Below are 23,963 nucleotides of genomic sequence, written 5' to 3' on the forward strand. Positions count from 1 at the left end.
ACTTTTTATAATGATGGAGAATCATTAGGAGAGACCAATATCAGATCGGTGGAGGTGCAACACGACGAACCCCCGCTGGCAGGAGAATTTCAATCTTTTACCAAGTAAGAAACGAAGACATCTGAATTCGAAGCATAAGTTTCTTTTACTGACTTGCTAGCAAGGAGACCACATGATTACTGGCTGCTTCTGGGTGTAGACTGCCAACTATAATGTAAACAGGTCTTATATACTGTTTACATCTGTAAGGGACTTTTACAGAAACAAATTTGGCAGTTCCAGTAGGAAACTTGCGTAACCACATAGTCTGTTGCTTCCCTTTGTAAGTTTTTATACCCCTATTGCAGTTTTTCAGTTACACTATAGCAATTTTATCTTCTAGAGGTGTTCCACTACTAATGTGATCCCCTTTCTTTTATCCTAACTCTTCCTAAAGGCCCAGTCAAACACAGCGATGTGTCATGCCCAGCAGGACATCGCCTTTGAAGAAAATGGCCTGGACCATTCTGCAAAGACTAGAGATCTCACAGCAGGGGCCTGATCGTTGGTAGGTGTCACACATAACAAGATTGCTAACGGGATCGCTACTGCGTCACAGTAACCGTGACTCAGCAGCGATCTCGCTAGCGATCTCGTTATGTGTGACGGTACCTTAAAACTTTCCTAATATACTTCTGCTATCTAATCTGCTCCTGTAAGCTTATCTCAAAGAGGCTTTCAAGGCTTACAATGCTTTTATTGTTATTGTAGCTTTGATCCTTCCGGCTGCAGGCCAGAATCGGACCAACTGAGCAGGCCACATCACTGGTGGAGGCGGGGCTGCCTCTCTGAGTGACAGCAGTGTTGGCATGCATGCTTAGATCATACTTCACTCTCCTCTCAGTCCCCAACAGTGACGTGCCCTGGTCAGTTGGTCCAATTCTGGTTTGCAGCCGGAAGGATCAAAACTACAACAAAAAAGGTAATTTCGAGCCTCTTGGAGATAAGTTTACAAGAGCAGAGTAGACAGCAGTAGTATATTAGGAAAGTGTTAGTTAGGAAGAGTTAGGATAAAAGAAAGGGGATCACATTAGTAGTGGAAAAACTCAAACTTCCTTACTAGGGTACAGTTGAGCAAGTTAGACACTTTTTTTTACCTACTTAACGTCCTGCACAATGCACATACTTGCTAGAGTTTCTGTAACTCTTCATGATATATTTTAAAAGCATTTTCCAACACCGACCAATTAGCTCTTCCTGATGCTGGCCGGATGTGAACAGTAGCAGCACTGCACAGCACAGCTCTGTGAACTGTTTAATGGTTGCAGCGGGACACTGCAATTTTAATAGGGGCCTGTGTGCAGTGTCTGGGAGCGGCCACTATATAGTTGATAGAGCAGTGTTGTACAGCTCTGTAACTGATCGCATCAGGCAATGCCAGCACTGTAAACCAAATGATCGGTGGGGTATCCAGGTGCCGCACCCCCACAGATCTTATACTGATGACGTATCCTATAGATAGGCTATAAATATAAAAAATAGTGGAAAACACGTTTTAGTTAGAACGCATCCACTCTGGTGCTACTGTAAGATGCTGCACATTTTACACAATAAATCTGTGCAGAAAATCCACACCAAATATGCAACGTATGAACAAAGCCTAAGGTAGTTTCCACGATCAAGGGAAAAAAAAAAAAATAGGACAAAACGGGAAGAAATGCAATAAAAAAAGAAACCCCTGCCACTCCATGGCCAGTGCTTAGGTGTTCCTTGCCAGTCTTTGTTTACTTGCCCGCAGCAATAACGTCCCAAAAGTGATCGACTTTAACAGTCATGTGCTTATTGGATGTCTACAGCCAAGTTAACAAAAAGGAGCAAAGGCCACGCTGCTGGGGCCACTGATTGTGCCCATATGTGCGGACAGAACATTATAGCTGCAAACAAAGTCCGTGGAAAAATGGGGGAGCATCGGAGCAGCAGGGATGGACTAGCGAGGGTTTAAATGGGTAAATTCTTCATGGACCTAGAGGTTTGCTCTAAAACTGAATTAGAAAATTCTGTAATAACAAGTTTATATATGCACATAAAATAGTTCAGTACCAATATAATAAAAATAACATTAGGAGGATGAGAACAGGAAGCAGTTCTCTTAAATACCAAAAGTTGCAAATCCATGCACTCTGTATATAGCTGTTCAATTGTTACATATATATCACTTATGTTTAAGCCCATCCCAATTCATGCCAAATACAGTATGCCAGAACAGAAAAACACAGCCGGCATTATGTGACTGCCGCAAAAGCTATGAACGTTCCCTTGTTTCTAGGCTTGAAATCAGCCATTGGGTACCACGTTGTCGGGGTGAAGGCTGCAATTTGCTAACAGCTTATATATAGGAAAGAAAACATTGATCAACTTTCACCAACCTTTTAAAATGAAAGAATCGAGTCTTCAATGCACCAATGCCTTCAAAACAGCAGCATAGAGCAGCTTTTGTGCAAATCTAGCAAAATACTGTGGTCAGAATTTAATATTCTGATATTGTGCCAAAACGGCATGAATTAATTCGAAATGTGCGTTGTGCACAATGGGCTCCCACATAGGAAAAGAAATCACGTAGAGGACATGCAACCCACATCATAAAAAGCATTTTGTGCCCGGTGCCTGCTAGCTTTATGTATTTCATAGTCCAACATGCAAAATAAAAAAAAAAAATCACTTCAGGGCTATGTTAGCTGGATCAGCGTCATATGTTAAGATGAGGAATGCAGAAGTGTGAACAAGCCGAGCACCGACGTGGATCATCATGGCGCACTCATATTTCACATGTAATAGATTTATAAAAATAGAGTACTACAAATTTAGAAAAAGGATTTTACACTGACTTATTATAGACAGGTCAAAGACAACAGGGCCCCCCATCTACCATAAAAATAATGATAGAGGGGTCTTTAGGCTGTCTGAGCATCAGGACACTGGTGAAACCGCTGCTACCGTTCCCCCCGATGCCAAAAACATTATTACTTTGCAGAATTGGGACCTTGGGTTGACTTTTACCAGGACTCCAATTTGGTGTGGGTTAATATTTTGTGGGGGGGTTTTATTAAAAAAGTTTTAAGTTGATAGGATTTCTACGAATTTGGCAATATTTTAGTGCTACATATCTACATAATAAATTACTCAAGTCAATTATTCATTATTACTAATAAAAGTACAGAAACCTTTTCAGTAATCAACATTTCAAGGAACATGTTCCCATTCATTAACGTTAATTACTTGTCTTTAAGGTGAACTTTATTAGTGACCACCACAGACCTGGGGGCTTGGTGGGTCTGCCAATTCTACATTATTAATGCTACAGATATGGATTGGATCCATAATATATACAAAAAGAATTGTAAAAAAAGGTCTTTCATGACTTTCAAGTGTCCATAGCGAAAGACCATGGAGGAGATTTTTCGCAAGACCAACAGGCATCACCAGACACTATTTAGCGTCTTCTGCATTACCCCCCAAAAACTATATACATGTGAAATATGCTACAAAGCATAGTTCCTAGCAGAGGCCAAGACCAATATTAGCCACCGAGGTTAGTCTAATGATCAATCAAACTTTCTATTGCTAGAAAGGACCAGAACTGTCTCGTGGTCTCTCCAGGAAAGAATGGCCTAACAGTATGGCCTTTAATCAGTAGATTAGTCTCCTGCTATAATTTTAGATTGGAAAAGCAGTCATTCAGCCATGGCCAACATTTGAGTTCTACCAAAACTCCATCACCTTATGATCCTCAGATAAGAGTGGATTAGTGATTTCAGGCAAAGACGCATCAAAACTAGAGGTTCTTGTGTTAAGGGAATGGGGATCGGCAGAGGTTGTGTCACATGATGTGGAAGGAGACTCCATGTGATTTGTCTCTTCTGAAGGAGAAAGGCTTATGATCTACGAGAAGAAAATAAAGACATTGTGAGTTTTACGCTATAAAATACAATTTTAGATATATCGCCAACATAATCTGCACTGTAGTACAACAGAGGAACGTGTATAAAGAAATTAAGCATTACAATGTAGTAAAGGCAAAGAGTGAAGGCCCTTCTCACAAGAGCTTCCAATTTATGTGGAAATAGGGGGTGAGGATACATAATAGGTAAAAATGGCTTGTCTTGTACATTAGACCAGCCATATAAAAACGTTGCAGTACATTAAACTGCATAAGTCAGTCCTCCAGCCAGAGTCTGTAAGTACATGGAGTTTGTGGGTTACTGGTAAATGGGAGTCATGTTTTGGGGAACATAGAAGGTGGTTAACGGGAGACATTGCATTAAGGAGTAGGAAAAGCCTGCCTATATAGTTGTAGGACATGAAAAAACTGTGGATATTGGAAAGTAACTAGATTGTCAGGAGTTACACATTCTAGAGAGTTGGTGCACCACGTAATGCATAGATAATGGAGGTCGCTAAGTCCTCCAGACATCTAGATCCTTCAGTACACGTACGCTGCCATTATTCTCAGCAGCACAAGTCCTGCGTCGGGAACAATAATTTTTTGGTTCCTAAGGCTATGTGGGCACGTGTGCGCTCTGCACCGCACCTAAAAGGTGCGCTTCAGGGCGCAGCTGAAAAGCTCTGTTCTGAAGCGCATGGTGCCGGCAGAGAACGTGCGCTCTGCATGCTGCCTCTCCCTATAGACAGCATGCAAACCGCACGGAAGAAGTGACATGTCACTTCTTAGAACGCAGCGATTCGGGCAGCAGCCGAATCGCTGCGTTCTAATATGCCACGTGCACACGGCTCCTGCACAATCTCCATAGACTGTGCAGGGAACGCAGGACGCATGCAGTTACACTGCGGTGCAGAACGCAGCGTAACTGCATGCAATACGCACACGTGCGCACATACCCTAAAGGCCACTTTACAGGCAGCGATATCGCTATCGATATCGCTAGCAAGCGTACACGCCCCCGTCGGTTGTGCATCACGGGCAAATCGCTGCCCGTGGCGCACAACATCGCTCGGACCCATCACACATACTTACCTGCTTAGCCACGTCGCTGTTGCCGGCGAACCGCCTCCTTTCTAAGGGGGCGGTTTGTTCGGCGTCACAGCGATGTCACTAAGCGACCGCCCAATAGAAGCGGAGGGGCGGAGATGAGCGGGACAAACATTCACCCACCTCCTTCCTTCCTCATTGTGGCCGGCCGCATGTACGAGGTTGTTCCTTGTTCCTGCGGTGTCACACATAGCGATGTGTGCTGTCGCAGGAACGACGAACAACCTGCGTCCTGCTACAGCGACGATATTTTGGAAATTGACAGCGTGTCAACGATCAGGTAAGTAAAATTGCTCGGTAACGGTCGTTCGTGTGTTTCACACGCAACGACGTCGCTAACGAAGCCGGATGTCCGTCACGAATTCCGTGACCCCAACGTCATCGCGTCAGCGATATCGTTGCGTGTAAAGCGGCCTTTACCCAAAGATCATTTTACTCAATGAAAGTGCATTTAGCTTGTTCATTGGGTGATTGTCAGTTTGTTTCAGCTGCTCAATTATTGCCCTGAGAAAGAAACGATGTGTGCTTTCGAAATGCACTGGAGTAAGTATCACAAGAGGCCCGTCAAGAGCCAGGACTCAGGTCATTCATTGCAGGAGCCCACAGTGCTTGCCAGAGTGTGTTCCCTGAACATCGGACTACTTATTTCCACACTGGATTTTGAACCTATCAAATCAGCAATCTATACTGATTCTATAGGACTAATTGTTTTCAGGTTCCTCTGCAGCGCCATCACAACAGTACATTTAGTCATCATACACGTCACTGTCCTATATAAATAGATTAACATACATTTATCATTTAGCACCATTCATTGCAGCAAAACACAGGATTTATCCATATTGCCTTTAGGTAAAAGGGGCTTGAAAACTAAATTGTTTATTGGACATCTATATACACACATTATATAAATATACCGTACATATTATTTAATGGGTTTCAACTCGATCTCGAGCCATGACGACTTGATGGATGAATGCTCTGTAGGAAGATCAATCTTGTGCAGCCTAGATAGGTCCACCAGGGTCTTCTCTGCCATTCTCTTGATAGTACCAATCAGAGGGTTGCTGGTCTTCCGCTTCGTCTTATTTTTTCTTCTGACTTTCATTTCCTTCTCCAGTTAATACTCTCTTCATATGATGTGTACAAAGTAGGCAAGTCATAGCTTGGCGATTCTTGCTTCGAGTGACATGTCTGGCTTGATTTGTTCTAAAATTAATGTTCTTGTTCTTCTTGTTATCCATGGTATTGATAACATCCATCTAGAGCACCACATTTCAAAGGCGTTTATTCTTTTTCTGACTTTTTCCTTCATCATCCAGATTTTGCATCCATATGTGTAACATAGTAACATAGTTTGTAAGGCGGAAGGAAGACCTTATGTCCATCTAGTTCAGCCTATTTTCAGTGCCGCTGTTCTGCAGTGTTGAACCAGGGGAAGGTAAAAACCCACAGAGTAGGAGACAATTTTCTTCTTAGCGTAAAATATTCTTTCCCGACTCCTAATCTGGGTCAACTATCTACCTGTAATATTATGTTATTCATAACCTTCTATACTGTTGCTGTCAAGAAAAGCATCCATTCCTCTCTTAAACTCATTCAGTGAGTTGGCCATCACCACTTCCCCAGGAAGAGAGTTCCAGAGCCTCACTGCTCTTACCGTGAAGAACCGTCTTCTATGCTGATGTAGAAATTTTCTTTCCTCCAATCGAAGACTACAGAAAAGACCAGACTATGTACAAGCTGTGTCTTCATCACCAGGGAAATGTTGCTTGATCTGAAGAACCTATCCACTTCCGGTGTCATCTCTGCATCTTGAGTGATCATTGATCCGAGTAGGTTGAAGTCCTTTACAACTGATAGTTCGTCGTCATCCATTTCAAATGTGCCTCGGTAGTACATGGCAGTAGTCAATATCGTTGACTTCTTTGTATTCAGTAGAAGTCCCCTGGTCGAGCTTTCCAACTTGTCACTTCGTAATAAGTCTTCAATCCATCTACGCTTGTTGCTATCAATGTTGTATCATCTGCATAGTAAAGATTGTTGAAGATACATCCAGCAATTTTAATTCCTTCTTTTTCAGCAAGCCCAGATGTCCTGAAACTAGCTTATGCATATAAATTGAAAAGAAATGGTGACTGGATGCAGCCTGGTCTGACACCTCGCTTTGAACCATGCAGGGTCACAGTGTTCCATTTGGAGTATTGCTTCTTGGTCAATGTAAAGGTTCCTGAGGAGGCTGATCAGATGGTTCTGCACACCCATATCCTTCATGATATTCAAAGTTTTTGGTGATCAACACAGTCAAAGGCTTTGCTGTAGTCAATGAAGCAAAAATGGAGCTCCTTGTTATACTCTTTGGCCTTTTCCATTATCCATCTAATGTTAACAATTACACCTCTTGTTCCTCTACTTTTTCTGAATCCTGCTTGTCCCTCCGGCAGCTCTTTGTCAAAGTAAGGCTGTAGCCATCTCTTTAGGATCTTCAGTAGTATTTTGCCGGCATGAAGTATGAGCGCAATAGTCAAATAGTTTCTATAGTTGGTAGCATCTCCCTTCTTCAGAATAGAAATAAACACCAGGACATTTACCAGTTGTCCATATCTGTTGACCCATGTGTGTGAGGACATCAACTGCTGCTTAATAAGACTATTAGCTATAATGGAATATTGTCACATCCAGTTGCTTTGTTTTTTTGAGAGAAGCTTTATTGCAGCAATGACTTTGTCTTTCAATATGTAGATATTTGGTTCGCTATCATTTCCAGTCTGAGTTTCTTCCCGTCTTACGGAGTCATTCTTGTAAGGCTATGTGCACACGATGCATTTTTTGATGCGTTTTTTTGAGAAATCTGTATGTCTATCCTGAAGCCAGCAAAGTCTGAGTTTTATGAAGTGCTGTGTGCATGTTGGGTTTTTTTCCTTGCAGATTTTGGTGGAGAAAAAAAAATCTGCAGCATGTCAATTGTTGGAGCTTTTTTTTTTGCGTTTTTAGCCCTTCCAGCTATTGAGTTCATAAAAAAAACACATGGGGGAAAAAAACACACCAAAAAACGAACCAAAAATGCATGTGTTTTTAGGTGCATTCTTCTGCCAAAAGGTGCAGATTTCATGCAGAAAATTTCTGCACCAAATCTGCAGTGTGTGCACATACCCTAAAGATGCTCAGTGTATTCTTTCCATCTCTCTTGATCTGTTCTGGCCCAGTTAGTTTGTTCCCGTTGGTGTCTTTCAACATACAACAAAAGTTTGAACCAAGAGAGTGGGTATTTCGTTCATCTTTGGTGCCTTCCTGGTCTTGCCCTTCAGATGTTCATTTTCCACCTCTGTACATATCATTTGGTAATAAAGTTCTTTGTCTGCTCAAAATGTCTTACTGAAGAATTCTGTTTCCTGCTTGTTACCTTTTGTCTTTCGATGATTTTTAGGGTCTTTTCTGTTAACCATGGTTGCGGGGTTCTTTTCTGCCTCTTGTTTAGTGTATTTCTGGCTTCTTCCGTAATAATATTCTTTATACAGTATGTGTCCATAATTCCTTAGGCTATTTTTCATCGAGGTCCAGTGGTATAAATTCAGAGCACACCATTCCATACCACTTCAGGTATGTTGGTCAAATCGAAGTTGTAAACGACCTGTCGTCTAATCCGTTTATGCACCGTGACTCTAATCTTGGTTGTCAAAAGTTCATGATCAGCTCCATAGTCAGCTTCTGGCCTTGTGTTCGTGGTAATGATTGAAAACCTCCATCTTTGGCGAACACATATGTAACCGATCTGATTCTTATATGCCCTATTTGGTAATGTTCATGTGTAGAGTATCAATTTGTGATTTTGAAGGTGTTCAAGATGGCCGGTTACTTTGTCATACAAAAGTCAATGAATTCTCCTTCAGCCTCGTTTTGTTCACCAAGCCCAAGGTTTCCAATACCGGTTCTATTTTTGCCATGGCATAGTTTGGAATTCACGTCTTGTTACACAGACGCACGCACGCACACGCGCACACACACACACACACACACACACACACACACACACACACACTATATGTGTATATATATATATACACCGGAGCGGACAGGAGCGGCTGTGTCTTCTGCAGCTCCGGTCACCTCCATGCAGCAGAGCTGGAAGCGATGCTGGACCATCCTGGATTACGCCGGACATGGAGGGCTTTTTCGGGCTTATTAAAGTGGTGAACGAGGGTATATGTTTGTGTTTTTTATTTCTAATAAAGGATTTTTCGGGTGTGTGTGTTTATTTACTGTCACTTACAGATTAATCATGGAAGGTATCTCGGGGAGACGCTTGACATGATTAATCTAGGATTTAGTGGCAGCTATGGGCTGCCAATAACTCCTTATTAAACCGATTGCCAACGCACCAGGGCAAATCGGGAAGAGCCGGGTATAGTCCCAGAACTGTCGCATCTAATGTATGCGGCAATTCTGGGCGGCTGCTGGCTGATATTGTTAGGCTGGGGGGCTCCCCATAACGTGGAGCTCCCCATCCTGAGAATACCAGCCTTCAGCCGTATGGCTTTATCTGGCTGGTTTTAAAATTGGGGGGGGACCGCACGCCGTTTTTTTTAATTATTTATTTCACTGCACAGTATAGACACGCCCACCGGCTGCTGTGATTGGGTGCAGTGAGACACCTGTCACTCAGCGTGGGGGCGTGTCTCACTGCAACCAATCATAGGCGCCGGTGGGCGGGGAAAGCAGGGAATACGAGATTGTTTAATGAGTGGCCGGCTTTTTCAAAATAGTAAAAGCCGCCGGAGCAGTGTGAATGCCGTGCAGCGCCGCGCAGGAGATCGGGGATCGGTGAGTATATGAGAGAGGGCTGCTCAATTCAGTTACTCAGAAGTTTAGCGGTCACCGGTGAGTCCTTCACGGGTGACCGCTAATCAGGACGCAACACAGACAGAGACGCAGCATGACAATGAAGTCGGGTGAAGTTAACCCGAGTTCATTCTGATCGTGCGGCTCTTTCTGTGTCTGCTGTCATCTGCCATTCAGCTCTGCTACATGGCTGTCTGTGTCTGCTGTTAGCGGCCATGTAGCAGAGCTGAATGGCAGATGACATAGTAAAAACGCATCCCTACACAGTACATACGCTTGGCAAGTCAATAAATAAAAAAAAAAAAAAAGGGTGCCCAATGCATACGTCACAGAGCACATGATCTAAAGGATCGCACACAAAATTGATCAATTTAACATAGACTACTAACGCACGTGTGACAGCAAATGAACGACCTATGTGCAGTCTCTTAAGATCCCGTATGCAACCTAGGCGTGTCACATCGCAAATGCGAATGTACAACTAATTGCAACGTGTAAAGCTGGCTTAAGAGAGCCTTATTCTGACTCTCATAGACTTTCGGACAGTGAGAAGTTACATTCACAAGATGGGACCACGGGATCAGAGCAGCGCTGAAGAAAGGTGAAGCCATCGGAAGGGGAGTATACGACACAGTGCTGGGGGCTTAGATTTAGAGCGCCACTCCAGCACTGAAAAAACAAAAATCAAAGTGGCACTTTAAGTACAGTACATATTTTGGTAATGAGAGTGATCTGTTTTTTTATTTTTTTTATGTGCAACTGTAGTTTATAGAAGGACACAATAACTACCGTATGTACATTTACTGCTCCTTGTAAAAAAGGACTATTAAATTAATACAAAATCTGCTATTACTGTATTATTTAGATTAGTGACTATAAAATATCAGTTTTAGGCTGCATTCACACACCTGTGTGAAATGTTCATGCGATGCCCATTTTTCTTTTAATGGAAAAAACATTAAAAAGGTTTTGTCCACTACTTTTACATTGATGGACTATCTTTAGAACAGGTCATCAATGTCTGATCGGCCGGGGTCCGACACCCCACAGCCCCGCCAATCAGCTGCTCTTGGTCCTGGCGGCAGCAGAATGCCGCTGGAAATGCTCAGCCCCGGCACTGTTCCGTGTTCTGATAGTGACTGCGGCCAGGTACTGCACCTTTGCCTCCTATTCATATCAATTGAAGGCGGATGTGCAGTATCCGGCCGCGGCCACTATCAGAAGACTGAACAGTGCCGGAGCTGAGCATTTCCGGCCACCTGCCGCTGCTGGGACCAAGAACAGTTGATCGGCGGGAACGCGGGGTGTCGGAACCCGGCCGATCAGACATTGATGACCTGCTCTAAGAGGCACTTTGCACACTACGACATAGCAGGTGCGATATCGGTGGGGTCAACTCGAAAGTGATGCACATCCAGCGTCGCTCTCGACATCGGAGTGTGTAAATCCTTTATGATACGATTAATGAGCGCAAAAGCGTCGTAATCGTATCATTGGTGTAGCCTCGGTCATTTCCATTAATTGGGAAATACCGATGTTACGATGTTGTTCCTCGTTCCTGCGGCAGCACACATCGCTGTGTGTGAAGCCGCAGGAGCGAGGAACATCTCCTACCTGCGTCCTGCGGCTCACGCCGGCTATGCGAAGGATGGAGGTGGGTGGGATGTTTATGTCCCGTTCATCTCCGCCACTCCGCTTCTATTGGCCGCCTGCCGTGTGACGTCGCTATGACGCCGCACAACCCGCCCCCTTAAAAAGGAGGCGGTTCGCCGGCCAGAGCGACGTCGCAGGGCAGGTGAGTGCATGTGAAGCTGCCGTAGCGATAATGTTCGCTACGGCAGCTATTACCATGATATCGCAGCTGCGACGGGGGCGGGGACTATCGCGCTCGGCATCGCAGCATCGGCTTGCGATGTCGTAGTGTGCAAAGTGCCCCTAAGGATACGCCATCAATGTAAAAGTAGTGGGCAACCCCTTTAAGTAAACTGGATCTTTTCAGAGATCTGCTAATGAGATCTGTGAAACTCAGAGCATGTCCTATTCTGAGGATCACAATAGGACATACGTCTGTGTGCTGTCCGTTAAAAAAAATTAAAAGTAAAAAAAAAATTGGACTTCACAGTACCCTATGGACATGTGGATGCAGCCGTCTACATGATGACCCTCTATGGAGAGAGAGAAAAGTACAGTCACAAATGTGAAATGGATTCTCTCTGTTCTGGCTGATTGCTCAGCTCCTTCTCCCATATCCTCGTCCTTGGACTTACCAGGTCAGAGGATTCCAGGATTTGGCTTGTGGTGAGGTCTTCTTCCGAGGATTCATCTGAATCGTCCTGGTTCATTTTGCTCAGGCTGTGTGTGCTTCCCGAGAGTTGGCTTTCCTCCAGGAGCTGCATATCGCACTTATCCAGGCTGTCGAGAGAACGTCTCCGAACTCCCCAGTTGAAATTATCCATGCTTTCTCCCTGAAATCATATATATCACAGGCTGGTGACAAAGCTGTAGAAGCGAATGTTCACAAAAAGCCTACACGAAATAAAGAACCTTACGGTATTCTAATGTCCTTCATCAGTAAAGGGTCTCTCTATTGTAGGACGTCGGCGTACCCTTCCAGACGGCTGTGCTTCTATCTGCACGTTCCATTCCTTGCTTTAAAGGACAGCCATACGGACCCACCCAACAGCTAAGTGTTTAATTAGAAGTCATACGAATAGTATGTTTCCTTGGCTACTCTTCAAAGCTCTTGTATTTTCACTGGATCAGCAAATACATGGGCAGGGTATTCCAACAGCATGGAGGGGGCCAGTAATATATTCACCATGAGTGAAATGACAATCTGCAGAGATTTTGGAAACATACAGGTCCTGTCGTCTCTTAAGGGTCGTAGGGACCTGGGTGCAGGATCAGGACGGGTGGCAGAAAACACAGCGGGTGGGATATTACTACGGGGATACAGCTTCCTGTGCCTCACAATGCACTAATTACTGTGCGGAGAAGGAAATTTATACAAAGCCATACAAATGCAGGAAGCAGCACATCATCCATTCTTACAAGACCGGCTGTTACTGGGGGGGGGGGGATTCTATACAGTAATGGATTAGTATATTTATTAGAGAATTATTATATCGGGAGCATGTTGGCTGATCTGAAAATTATTAAATGGCTTAAAAACCTGAATACCTACGGAAAAACCATAACTCAAACTATAACCGAGACAGATGGTATACATGCAAATGAAGAAATCATAATGGGCCTCTTTCATTAATCCCTTCACGACATTTGACGTATATTTACGTCAAAGGTTGTTTTCCTGCCTTTGATGTGGGCTCACATGCCGAACCCCACACGTTTCCCTGCACATGTCGGCTGACCTAATCAGCCAACATGTTCCTCTAACAGGCGTGGATGGATCGGAGAGCCGCCTGTGACTGTTAACCAGTTGAATCCCGCTGTCGATCTCTGACAGCACGAGTTAACACAGTCTGGCAGGCAACGCACCATTCCCTAATCCTATCGGCACTCCCATGACATTATCACAGGGCGCCGATGGGTTGCCATGATATTCAGGGGTCAGCCGATGACCACTGTGTCTGTCATTACGATCCTCCTGCGAATGCTGTCAGAAAGCCAGCATTCACAGGACATCATGATTTCAGCCATACAGAGCAGTGCTCATGCACTGTTATGTATAGCTTAAGAAAGAATGATTGCAGCTTCAAGTCTCTTAAGGGGACTAGTAAATCCAATAAAAAATGGAGAAAAAGTTTTTAAAAATATGGAAGAAAAAAAACAAAACAAAACCCCAAAAAGTTCAACTCTTTTCCCCCATTGAAAATTAAACAAACAAAAAAACCACACATATTTGGCATTGTTGTGTTCAAAATCTAAAATAAATTAATTTGATTGGTAAACAGCGTGACAAAAATGAAAAACAAAAAAAAAACAAGAAAAAAAACGCCAGACAATTTTGTTACAAACTTCTGAATTTTTTTTACCACTTAAATTAGGCCGGTTTCAGATGTCTGTGTTTCAGGTACGTGGCACATCCTTTCTTAACATGGATGCCAGAAGTACCCATGGTATTCTCTGGAGTTACACACACATCCGTGTTTTCACATGGACCGTGACACCCTTCGTGGCCCTGCACGCACACACCGAGACATGTCCGTTTTTCACATGGATCGCAGAGTGATGTGTTCCGTGTGACATCAGTGTGACACATACGGGAGAAAACACGGGTCTCTGAAATAAAAAGGTTTTCTATAGTCACCTGTATCCAGCGCTTTTTTCTTCGGCTCTGCTGCCTCCTGCTTCTGACCGCCACTCATTATACTCACTGAATATTCACTGCACTGAGGAGCTGGAAGCCGGAGCATTGCGGTGACAGCACTGAGGGGACACCATTGGGGACAGGTGAGTATCCAGCAAGCAGTGTGTGTGCAGTGACATCCAGGTGGTCATTGGGGGGGGGGATTCTATACAGTAATGGATTAGTATATATGGTGGTATGTCCAAACAAGCTATATATCTGATGACATCTTGATAACACCCCCGCGACACCCGTGCTACAGCAGGCGTCACCACTGTGACTTCACGTGTTCATCAGAGTTCATTGGGAACTCCAATGACCTCCTGGACGTCACTCCACACACACTGCTTTGCTGAATACTCACCTGTCTTTAACGGTGCTGTCCCTGCAATGTTCTGTCTTCCAACTGCTCAGTGCAGTGAATAATCAATGAATATAATGAGCGGGGTCAAAAGTAGGAGGCAGCAGAGCCGAAGAAAACAGCGCTGGATACAGGTGAATATAGAAATTTTTTTTATTTCAAAAACCCGTGTTTATTCCGGTACGTGTCACACTGATGTCACACGTATGGCACGCGCGCGACACATACACACGTTGCACACGCATGACCCACGTATGACCATACTGATGAGTGTGGCTTGTACCTCATTAAACACGGACGTCTGAAAGTCTAAAAGAAAGCTATGCATGTTTGTTATCTACAAACTTGCACTGACCTGGAGAATCATACTGCTAGGTCAGTTTTACCATATAATGAACATGGTAAATATATATTAAAAAAAAGTGAAATTGCACTTTTTTTTGCAATTTCACCACACTTGGAATTTTTTCCCCTTTTCCAGTACAATATATGGTAAAATTAATAAATTCATTCAAAAGTACTACTTGTCCTGTAAAAGCCCTTATATAGTAATATTGATGGAAAAATAAAAAAAAAAGTTATGGCTCTTGGAAGAAGGGGAGGAAATAAGGGGTTAAAACTGTAATAAGAAAATCCTTGTTGCTCGTAGCAATTTTCTTTGTTTCTCAGTATACTTTGAGAGTTGAGCTCTTGTTTGTGATTAGCAACAACAACTACTAGTGGTCTGTTGCCTATAGCAACCAACACTCAACAACGTAAAATGCTATAGAGTATGGAAATCAGAGGTCCGGGTGGACACAGGCAACAAAGATGGTCTCACTATTAGATAGCTTTGATAAATAAGGCCCATTGTGATCTCTGTAGATGTACCATCATTCTCAGTTACGAGCTAAATAGCATGAACTATAGGACCATTTAGACCAGTCAATAGCGAATGGACATTTGTAGGAAAACTTGTTCCTGATTATAGGCCTTTCTAAACAGGACAGCAGTCACCCAACAAACAAGTAAAACACTTGTTCAATGATTTTTACATAAGAATAAAAATCATTGTTCTCGGCAGCACATCGTTCTGTGCATAACCAGGAGATGTGCTGCCGAAAATGATGATATTCTGCGTGCGCAGAACAATGTGTTAATGGTGGTTCTGTGCTCGTAGATCTCTGGTGGTATGTCCAAACAAGCTAGTAAATAGCCGATACGTAGTAGTAATGTCCTGGATCGACTTGTGTGAGAGGGTCATTATTTTTTTGCTGTAGACTCTTAATGACCACAAGTCTCTATTAGTACTAATTGACTCAAAGAGCAGAGGGAATAAGGGGTATATGTAACCTCAGCACCATTTTTTGGGTGGCGGCTAGTGATGAGCGAACTACTCAGTGCTCATTAAGTGTAACGAGTATTTTGATATGCAGTACTCGTTTACCGAATATAATGGAAGTCAATGGGGAACTCGAGCATTTTTCCGGAAAATCTACACTCTGTAAATCGTTATAATCTGTAAACGAGTACTGAGCACCCGAGCATCGATATACTCGTTATAGTGATGGGTGAATAGTGAAATATTCAGGTTCAGATTATTCATATTGAATACTTAATACTATTCCAGTATTTGTCCTGAATATCAAACCTAATACAAATCAATGGGGAACCCGAGCATTTTTCTCAGAAATGTTCAAGAAAATTGCTTGGGCTCCCCATTGACTTGCATTAGGTTTCCTCATTCATGACGAATACTGGAATAATAATAGTAAGTCAAGGAAAAGAAAAACTTCAGCTCACCGTGGCAGACAATGTGGAAGGAAGCAAGTCCAGGGCAGTGACGGACCAGGTTTTAGCTGAGTAGAATAATGTCCAGAATCACCTCTTCGGGAATGTCGTTTGACATTCTACACGACATGTTGCTGGACATGTTTCTACTCTGGAAGTATTCGGTACCAATAATCTGAACCTGAATATTTCACTATTCACCGATCTCTACTCGTTACGCTTACCGAGCAGTCCGCTCATCACTAGTGGAGGCTCCTGTTCCACCAGACCCCCTTTTGCAGTGACAGATGGGAGAAGTGGGCTTACAAGAGCATGGTCTTCTCCACTCCAGTCTCTAGAACTCATAGATAAAGCCTAGCTAATGACACCCTTACACCTAGGGCCCATTTACCTTAATCAGCATTCATAACAACCCTTATTTATAACCATTGGTCATAAAATTTACGTTGATCAGCCAACGAAAAAGAAAACGCTCATTCATTGGCTGAGCACATCAGTTATGTGACTAAAAGATAACCCAAATCACTCTGTCAAAGATTGTGGAACCGACAATATGCAACCTGCATAGGGACCGATTAACGATTGCTCATCCTCATGCAGTTTGCTCCGGCCCGTGCAAAATGCCCTTTAAACTATTTGTTTCATCATCATTTCATGAACAACATGGTCAGAAATCTGCCTATGTAAACCTGACAGTGGAAAAGAATGTGCCTGGTAGAGAGGAACCCAGATCAAATAAAAAGGGGACACGAAAATACTGACCCACATATATCAAAAATACAATAATGTGCGCCAAATGGTTAGATTACTCACTAACTCCAACACTCGGCATTTTTCAATTGTCGCCCTTTAATGATGAATTTGGCTCAAATTACATTGAAACTTTTTAAAGAGAACTTGTCAACAGAATTGGCGACTATAAGCTACTGCCACCACCAGTGAGCTCTTATATACAGCATTTTAGAATACTGTATATAAGAGCCCAGTCCACTCTCTAGAATGTAAAAATCTCTATTATTATACTCCCCTAGATGGTGGTCCGGACCGACAGGTGTCGATGCTCTCCGGTCCGGCGTATTTTGTTTGAGGCGATCACTGCCCTTCTTCTAACTAGCCCAGTATGGATGATGTGTCCTACCTCATCCACACAGTCCAGGATTGCGCTCCTGCACAGGCACACTTAGATCCTTTGATCTGCCCTGCTCAGGGCAGATCAAAGTATTGTAGTGCACATGCGTGAGTGGTCTTTAAAATTTCCTTGCGCTTGTGCATTACATTACTTTGATCTGCCCTGAGCAGGGCAGATAAGAGTGCGCCTGCTCAAGACCGCAATGTTGGCCAGTATGGATGACGTAGGATGCATCATCGACACTGGGCTGGAGGACGGAAATCGCAGCAGAGAGGAGGCAGCAGACTGGAGGGCAGCGACACCCATCGGACTGGACCTCCCCCTGGGTTTGTATAATAAAAGTGATTTTTACATTATACACAGCGACCTGGGCTCTTAAATTCAGAATTCTATAATGCTGTATATAAGAGCCCACTGGTGGTAACCACAGGTTATAGTCACCAAATCTGGTGAAAAGTTCCCTTTAGGCAAGACAGTATAATTCCTGATTATGAGAAAAGAATTTGAGATCAAGGTCGCGGGTCAAATGTCATGTGTCAATTTTGAGCAATTAATGCGGGTTAATCGGTACATTTCCCCACATTAAAATAAGAGCGGGAGACCTATCTGAAAAACAATTGCGCAAATTACAACTTTTTATGTTTGTTAAATCCTCTCAAATTCTAATTTCAATCACTAAATTAAAATATTTTCGTCTGCCCTTTTGTGGAATCTTTCCAAATAAAGAAATGAATGCAGACTTTAGACTTCAGACGTTTAGACGTTATTCCATAAGGAGTTTTCTCCGGCATTTGAATGGGGTATAAAAATTCCTTAAATACTTTGTATATAAAACATTACTACCTAATTTTCCACCCAAAGAACATCATGTCCTCATACAACTCTTTTTCCTGTTCCCACATCTTCTAATGGGCTCGTCCGTGGATTCCAGCAGTCACCACCTCTGCTCTCTTTCCGCAGCGGCCAGGAATGTACCGCCCGCCCTCCCCGAATAGAATCACTGAATCATTAGCCACAACCACAGCAAATATTTTCATGCGGTTGATATCATATTTTAGGTGCACCGTTCATGCATCCCCCCCCCCCCAAAAAAAAACATGGCCCCCGGGAACAGGCCTTAAGATCTCCATGTGCTCTGTGAAGGAAACTCACATACAGTGGCTGAATGTTAGGAAACACTTTCATGGTGACAATGACTTTTATCTTACCTGAAGCTCCTGGTTAGCAGATACAACAAGTAAGAACAAAACAAAAAATGAGAAGAAAAACCATTTTCAGTCTCCATGGAATATGTTCACCATAGTACAACACAGATATAGTAAAGCCACTTAGATAAATGAAAACACAACATTATACGAAAAAAATCATCTGAATTTAATATATAGAGATGGCAGAGCTCAGTTTGTTGTATGCAGCAGAGCGGAGGTTGTCAATACGCAGTTAAACTGATTAGTAGTCGGTTGTTTCGATTGTTTAGGGGGTTAAAAATTAAAAATTATCACCAGCCTGGACAGGGACAACATACATCCTGTATGGGGACCAAAAGATCGTATTAAGGACCCCTTGATCCCCTAACAGTTATTGGCCCGTGTAATAGGGCCTTAAAGTATTGCAGATCTACTTGGTTTTTCAGCACACCAATCTTAAAGTGATCCTGTCAGGTGCAATATACAGCCAGAAGCACGAGCAGTTCTGGATGCATATTCCTAATCCCTGCCCAACAGTCCCTGTATCTAGTAGCATACATAAAGAGATCTTTTGAAAAAGTATTTCTACAGATCTTTTATCATATAATAATGAGGTCAGGGACTAGTCGCAAGGGCATTATTTCCCTTCCCTAGGCTAGTCGGCCCCCTTAGCATGTAAGCCCGCCCCTGTGGGCGTGCTAACATGCAAATGAATAAGCAGCAGAGGATGGTCGTGCTCACCTCTCTGCTGCCACCGCTGGTTTTCGGCTCAATGCGCAAGATCAGAACATCCCCGGACTTCCAGTCATGCGCACTACACCAGTCTGAAGCCGGGACAAGTACACTCGGCTTCATAGTACGCATGACTGGAAGTCCGGGACTTCTGATCATGTGCACTGAGCCAAAAACCAGCAGTGGCAGCCAAGAGGTGAGCGAGACCATCCTCTGATGCTGCGAATTCATTAGCATGTTAGTACTCCCACAGGGGTGTGCTAACTTGCTTAGGGGGCGACTAGCCAAGGGAAGTAATGCTCTTGCAACCAGTCGCTGGCCTCATAAGCATATGATAAAAGATCTTTAGAAATACTTTTTCTAAAGATCTCTTTATGTATGATACTAGATACAGGGACATTTAGGCAGGGATTAGCAATATGCACCCAGAACTGCTCGTGGGTCTGGATGCATATTGCACCTGACAGGTTCCCTTTAATGAAGGGAGTACTGGAGTAGGATGCACCAAATTTATTATAAGGAGTTGTCCACTACTCAGACAACCCCTTCTCAGTTATTATATTCCCCCATATAAAAACAGCCTATACTCACCTCCGTTGTGGGTGCTGCTCCGGCGATGTTGGTGCCGGGTCTTCCATGATGTTATATCATGTGAACCATGAAGCTGATGGCCTGTAATTGGCCACTTTACACTCAAATGCTGCGGATGAAACGGACATCCGGAAGAAGACAGAGCTGTTTATGCTGACTTCCTTCAGATGTCAGTTATGTCTGAAAGAAATGAGAGTGAAGCAGCCAATTAGAGGCTGCTGTTTGGCTGCAGGGCTCAAGTAACATATCAAGGAAGGCCTTGTGCCAAAATTGCTGAAGCGGCACCCACACCAGAGGTGAGTACAGGCATTTTTTATTTTACATTGGGGGAATATAGTAATTGAGAAGGGGGTTATCTGAGTAGTGGACAACCCTTTTAAGACGCACGTGCTTCTTTAAAGGCAGAATGGAGCCAAAACAGAGCCATGGGCGTAGTGACCCATGACTCTCCTTTGCAGGGCAACAAGGTGTTAATTTAGTTGCAGGGCGCAGAGTGGGCTTTTTGTGGGGTCAAGAGCTTAAGGGGTGGGTTCGAATGTCCAGGGGTGGTTAGAAGGGGTGGGAATATATACAGGTTCAGGGGAGGGGGAGGCCACCACAATGGCGCGTGGCACCAGCAGAGAAGGAGGTCCCGCCCTCCCACCCTATGTTCAATCTCTTGGAGGGGGAGGAGCATGGGTAATGGTTTCTAGTGTTGTTTTTGTTTGGGTCATTTCAGTGAGCGGAAGTGAAAGAGGTTCTTGGAGTTGATGGAAAAGTTGGGGTGGGGGAGTGGTACATCGGGTGGATGGTGACCACCCTCCCCCAGTTATTTTGAAGCCTGGCGGACTTTGGGCTCTCCTGGGTGGGGTCCCCTGAGAGTCGGGTTTTCTGGCAACAGTAGTGCCCCCGAGCTTATGGTTGCAGCTGGGCAAAACGCTGGATGGTTTATAAATAATATTTGCTTGTCCGTCAGGCATTTGGGGCTCCAAGAACCTCCCTAGCGTGTAAATATTTATTATTATTGTAATGTTTGTTAATAAAAGGGCCAATCTGGCCAATTTATCCAAAAAGTGGAGTTATGTTTTCATTACGGGAATGGAAGTTGAATGGAAGTTCAAGAGTTAAGGGCGCTTTACACGCTACAATAAATCTTACGATGTGTTGGCGGGGTCACGTCGTAAGTGACGCACATCCGGCATCGTAAGTATGATTGTAGCGTGTAAAACCTTCGTGCAATTGCGATTGAACGAAAATCCGTTCATCGCATGCACGTCGTTCATTCCTCAAAGATTGAACGTGCGGTTGTGCAATGTTCCCGAGGCAGCACACATCGCAGTGTGTGACACCCCGGGAACATTAAACGACAGCTTACCTCCATCCGCGGCTCCCACCGACAGTGCGTAAGGAAGGAGGTGGGCAGGATGTTTACGTCCTGCTCATCTCCGCCCCTCCGCTTCTATTGGCCGGCTGCCGCGTGACGTCGATGTGACGCCGAACGTCCCTCCCACTCCAGGAAGTGGACGTTCGCCGCCCACATTGAGGTCGTATGGACGGGTAAGTACGTGTGACAGGGGTTAATTGTTTGTACGGCACATTCAACAAATTGAACGTGCCACACATACGATGGGGGCGTTGCAAATCGCATATGATATCGTATGCGAAATTGCAACGTGTAAAGCAGGCTTTATATAGGCGTGTAAGGAATCATCTGCAATAGGGCAGTTATGAGTTTGGCACATCTTTCAATTGTTGCGTGCCATCCCCAGAAAAGTATACCAATAAGGTGGGGTGCACTTGTGTTGTAATGTATGCCACTATTGTGGCACATATTACAATTTATTTCTTGGCCATGCGTGGCCATTCCTGATCCAATCCTTTATAAAAGTTAGCAGAGTTGGCTGGGACTGGTGTAAAAAGTTCAAGTTGAGTTGAAATTTTTGCAAAAACTGCTTGATGAATTGGCCCCTTTGTGTTCTTTGTTTTTGATATGGTTTTCTCAGCTAGAAAAATCCACAAAAAAAACCTCCATGTAATTTCAACTGCCGTTCATATGGTGGAGTTTTCTGGGAGTTTTTATCTGCCAAAGTTTTGAAAACCTCAGCAAAAAAATAAATTTGTGACATCTTAGTCTTTGTAGAATCTGCTTCCACTGTCAAATTGAGCCAAATGATACAAGAAATGAATAAGAAAAAAACAAACAAACGCGTCAATAACCTTTTCAACACTTGATTCATAAAGTCTTCAAATTTGAAAACCTTTTAAAAAAAAAGAAACAAAAAAAACAAACAAAAAACAAACCCACATGGATTCATTATGTAATTTTTTTTGAAAAACGTAAAATTCTGTAAAACACCATTTTCTCTACAAATGTATGAGGAAGTTCAAATAATGCAGCTCAGGCGCGTTGAACAAATTGAGCTCTGCTACTTCTGTATATTAAATTGTGCAATCTTAATCATATTAAATAGAAAAAAAATAAATCACATTACAACATGTATACATAAGGCAAATGAAACGCATTAGTAAGTGTGGTGGCGTGACAGCAGCGCGGCCAAAGCACCGCCCACCCGTGGCACGTCCGTTGCCTGCTTAAAAAAAATAAAATTGCCATCGAAGTGGGCGGAACTTTGACCACTTTCATCCTGCTGCCTTGTTTGGTCCTATCCTTTGTGTATGTTTCAGTGTCCGTGATTCCCACTAGATGGACAAGACCTACACTCCCGAGAAACCCATAGGCTGCAATTAGATGTTGCACCAGCAGTAGAACCACAGTGTTTGGCAAAAAATGAAACGCGGTTGCAACATGTGATGCAGCCTTTGGCTGTGTTCACACTTTATGTATGGACCTCTTGTCACGCTGTACTCTAAGATGTACAATAGCAGTACAGCGCAGTAATGTGGGACTGAGAGGATTCCTGAAACTATCTGAGAAGGTAGTTAGCTGGTAAACCACTAGGGGGCGTAAAAGTGGAGGAAACGTATGAGCAGGGAATTCCCTAGCAGAGGTAATACTAGTCAAGCTCACCAGATGGCAGTAGAATCGTCAGAAAGCCGTGTCACAACATGAGGTCTTGTAAGTACACAAGGGCAAAGTCTAAACGTAGTCAGAGGGAAGCAAATAGTCAGTAGCCGGGAAATCAGAGCCTAGAAGCAAGGGGGAGTGGGAAGACAAGACAGAATAAAGGTAAACAGATAAGGAACGAACAGGGAGACAGCGGGAGAGACACTGATGGAAACAGACAACAGAGGAGGTTAACAGGTCAGGTGAACACGGAGGTCAGGAGGGGGCAGGGCAGACAACAGGTCACTCAAGAGCAGAACACAGCAGAGCCAGAAATATCACTGGCGAAGTCCAAGAGAAACAGTGCCCTAATAAAGCAGCCTGACCTCCAGAACGAGGCAGAAAGGATTAACCCCTAACGTGACTTGCATCAGAAGTGAAACTAAAAAAAAGGCTCAGCTCCAGCTGAGCCAGGAGTCAATCATGACACCTCTGCTTTCTGACAGACCAAACGTCTCCTTACCCAGCAGCTTCATGTATGCCTATGAAGATGCTCAGTTCGGGCCAAAAGACCCAAAGCTTGTCTGAAAATTGTATGATGTACACAGACTGTGAAACTCAGATATGTGAAGCCCGTCTTATTGCGTAGAGGTGGGGCGACTGATAATTAACTTCAGCTTCATAGATGCTTGGTTTACCCTGGCCAAAATTAAAGTTAATTTTTTTTCATTTCTAAATGAGAAATTATGAATTAAAAAATACATATCTCAAAAACTTTTGATATGTTGTAGCCATCCTTTACTAGGTTTGCGTTCGTAGGCGTTCCTGACACTCCCACTGATCATTTAACCTTTGTCAGGCTGCATAATTTTACAACGTTAACAGTGACCCCTTATCTCGGAAGGGGTGGAGATATTTTATTGAAATTTGGCCAATATATTCTAAACCAAAACTGCAGAGATGTCACAAAATTTCAGCCCTCTATGGCTTTTGGAAAAAAAAAAATGTATTGCAATTTTAAAACGGAAATAGTTAC

General features: G+C 43.5%; 1 protein-coding gene across 8 annotated transcripts in view; it reads right to left on the reverse strand.

Moving 5' to 3' along the window:
• Nucleotides 1-23,963, reverse strand: part of FRY (FRY microtubule binding protein) — a 645,836-nt gene that overhangs the window by 30,305 nt on the left and 591,568 nt on the right. For all 8 annotated transcript variants that reach the window (XM_075337351.1, XM_075337349.1, XM_075337348.1 and 5 more), the window contains 2 exons: nt 12,133-12,330; nt 3,757-3,918 (listed from right to left, as the gene is read on the reverse strand). In XM_075337351.1, the coding sequence (XP_075193466.1) occupies nt 3,757-3,918; nt 12,133-12,330 (360 nt within the window). The remainder of the gene's footprint in view (nt 1-3,756; nt 3,919-12,132; nt 12,331-23,963) is intronic.

This window comes from Anomaloglossus baeobatrachus, chromosome 2 (genome assembly GCF_048569485.1).
Source record: "Anomaloglossus baeobatrachus isolate aAnoBae1 chromosome 2, aAnoBae1.hap1, whole genome shotgun sequence".
Classification (NCBI taxonomy): Eukaryota; Metazoa; Chordata; class Amphibia; order Anura; family Aromobatidae; genus Anomaloglossus; species Anomaloglossus baeobatrachus.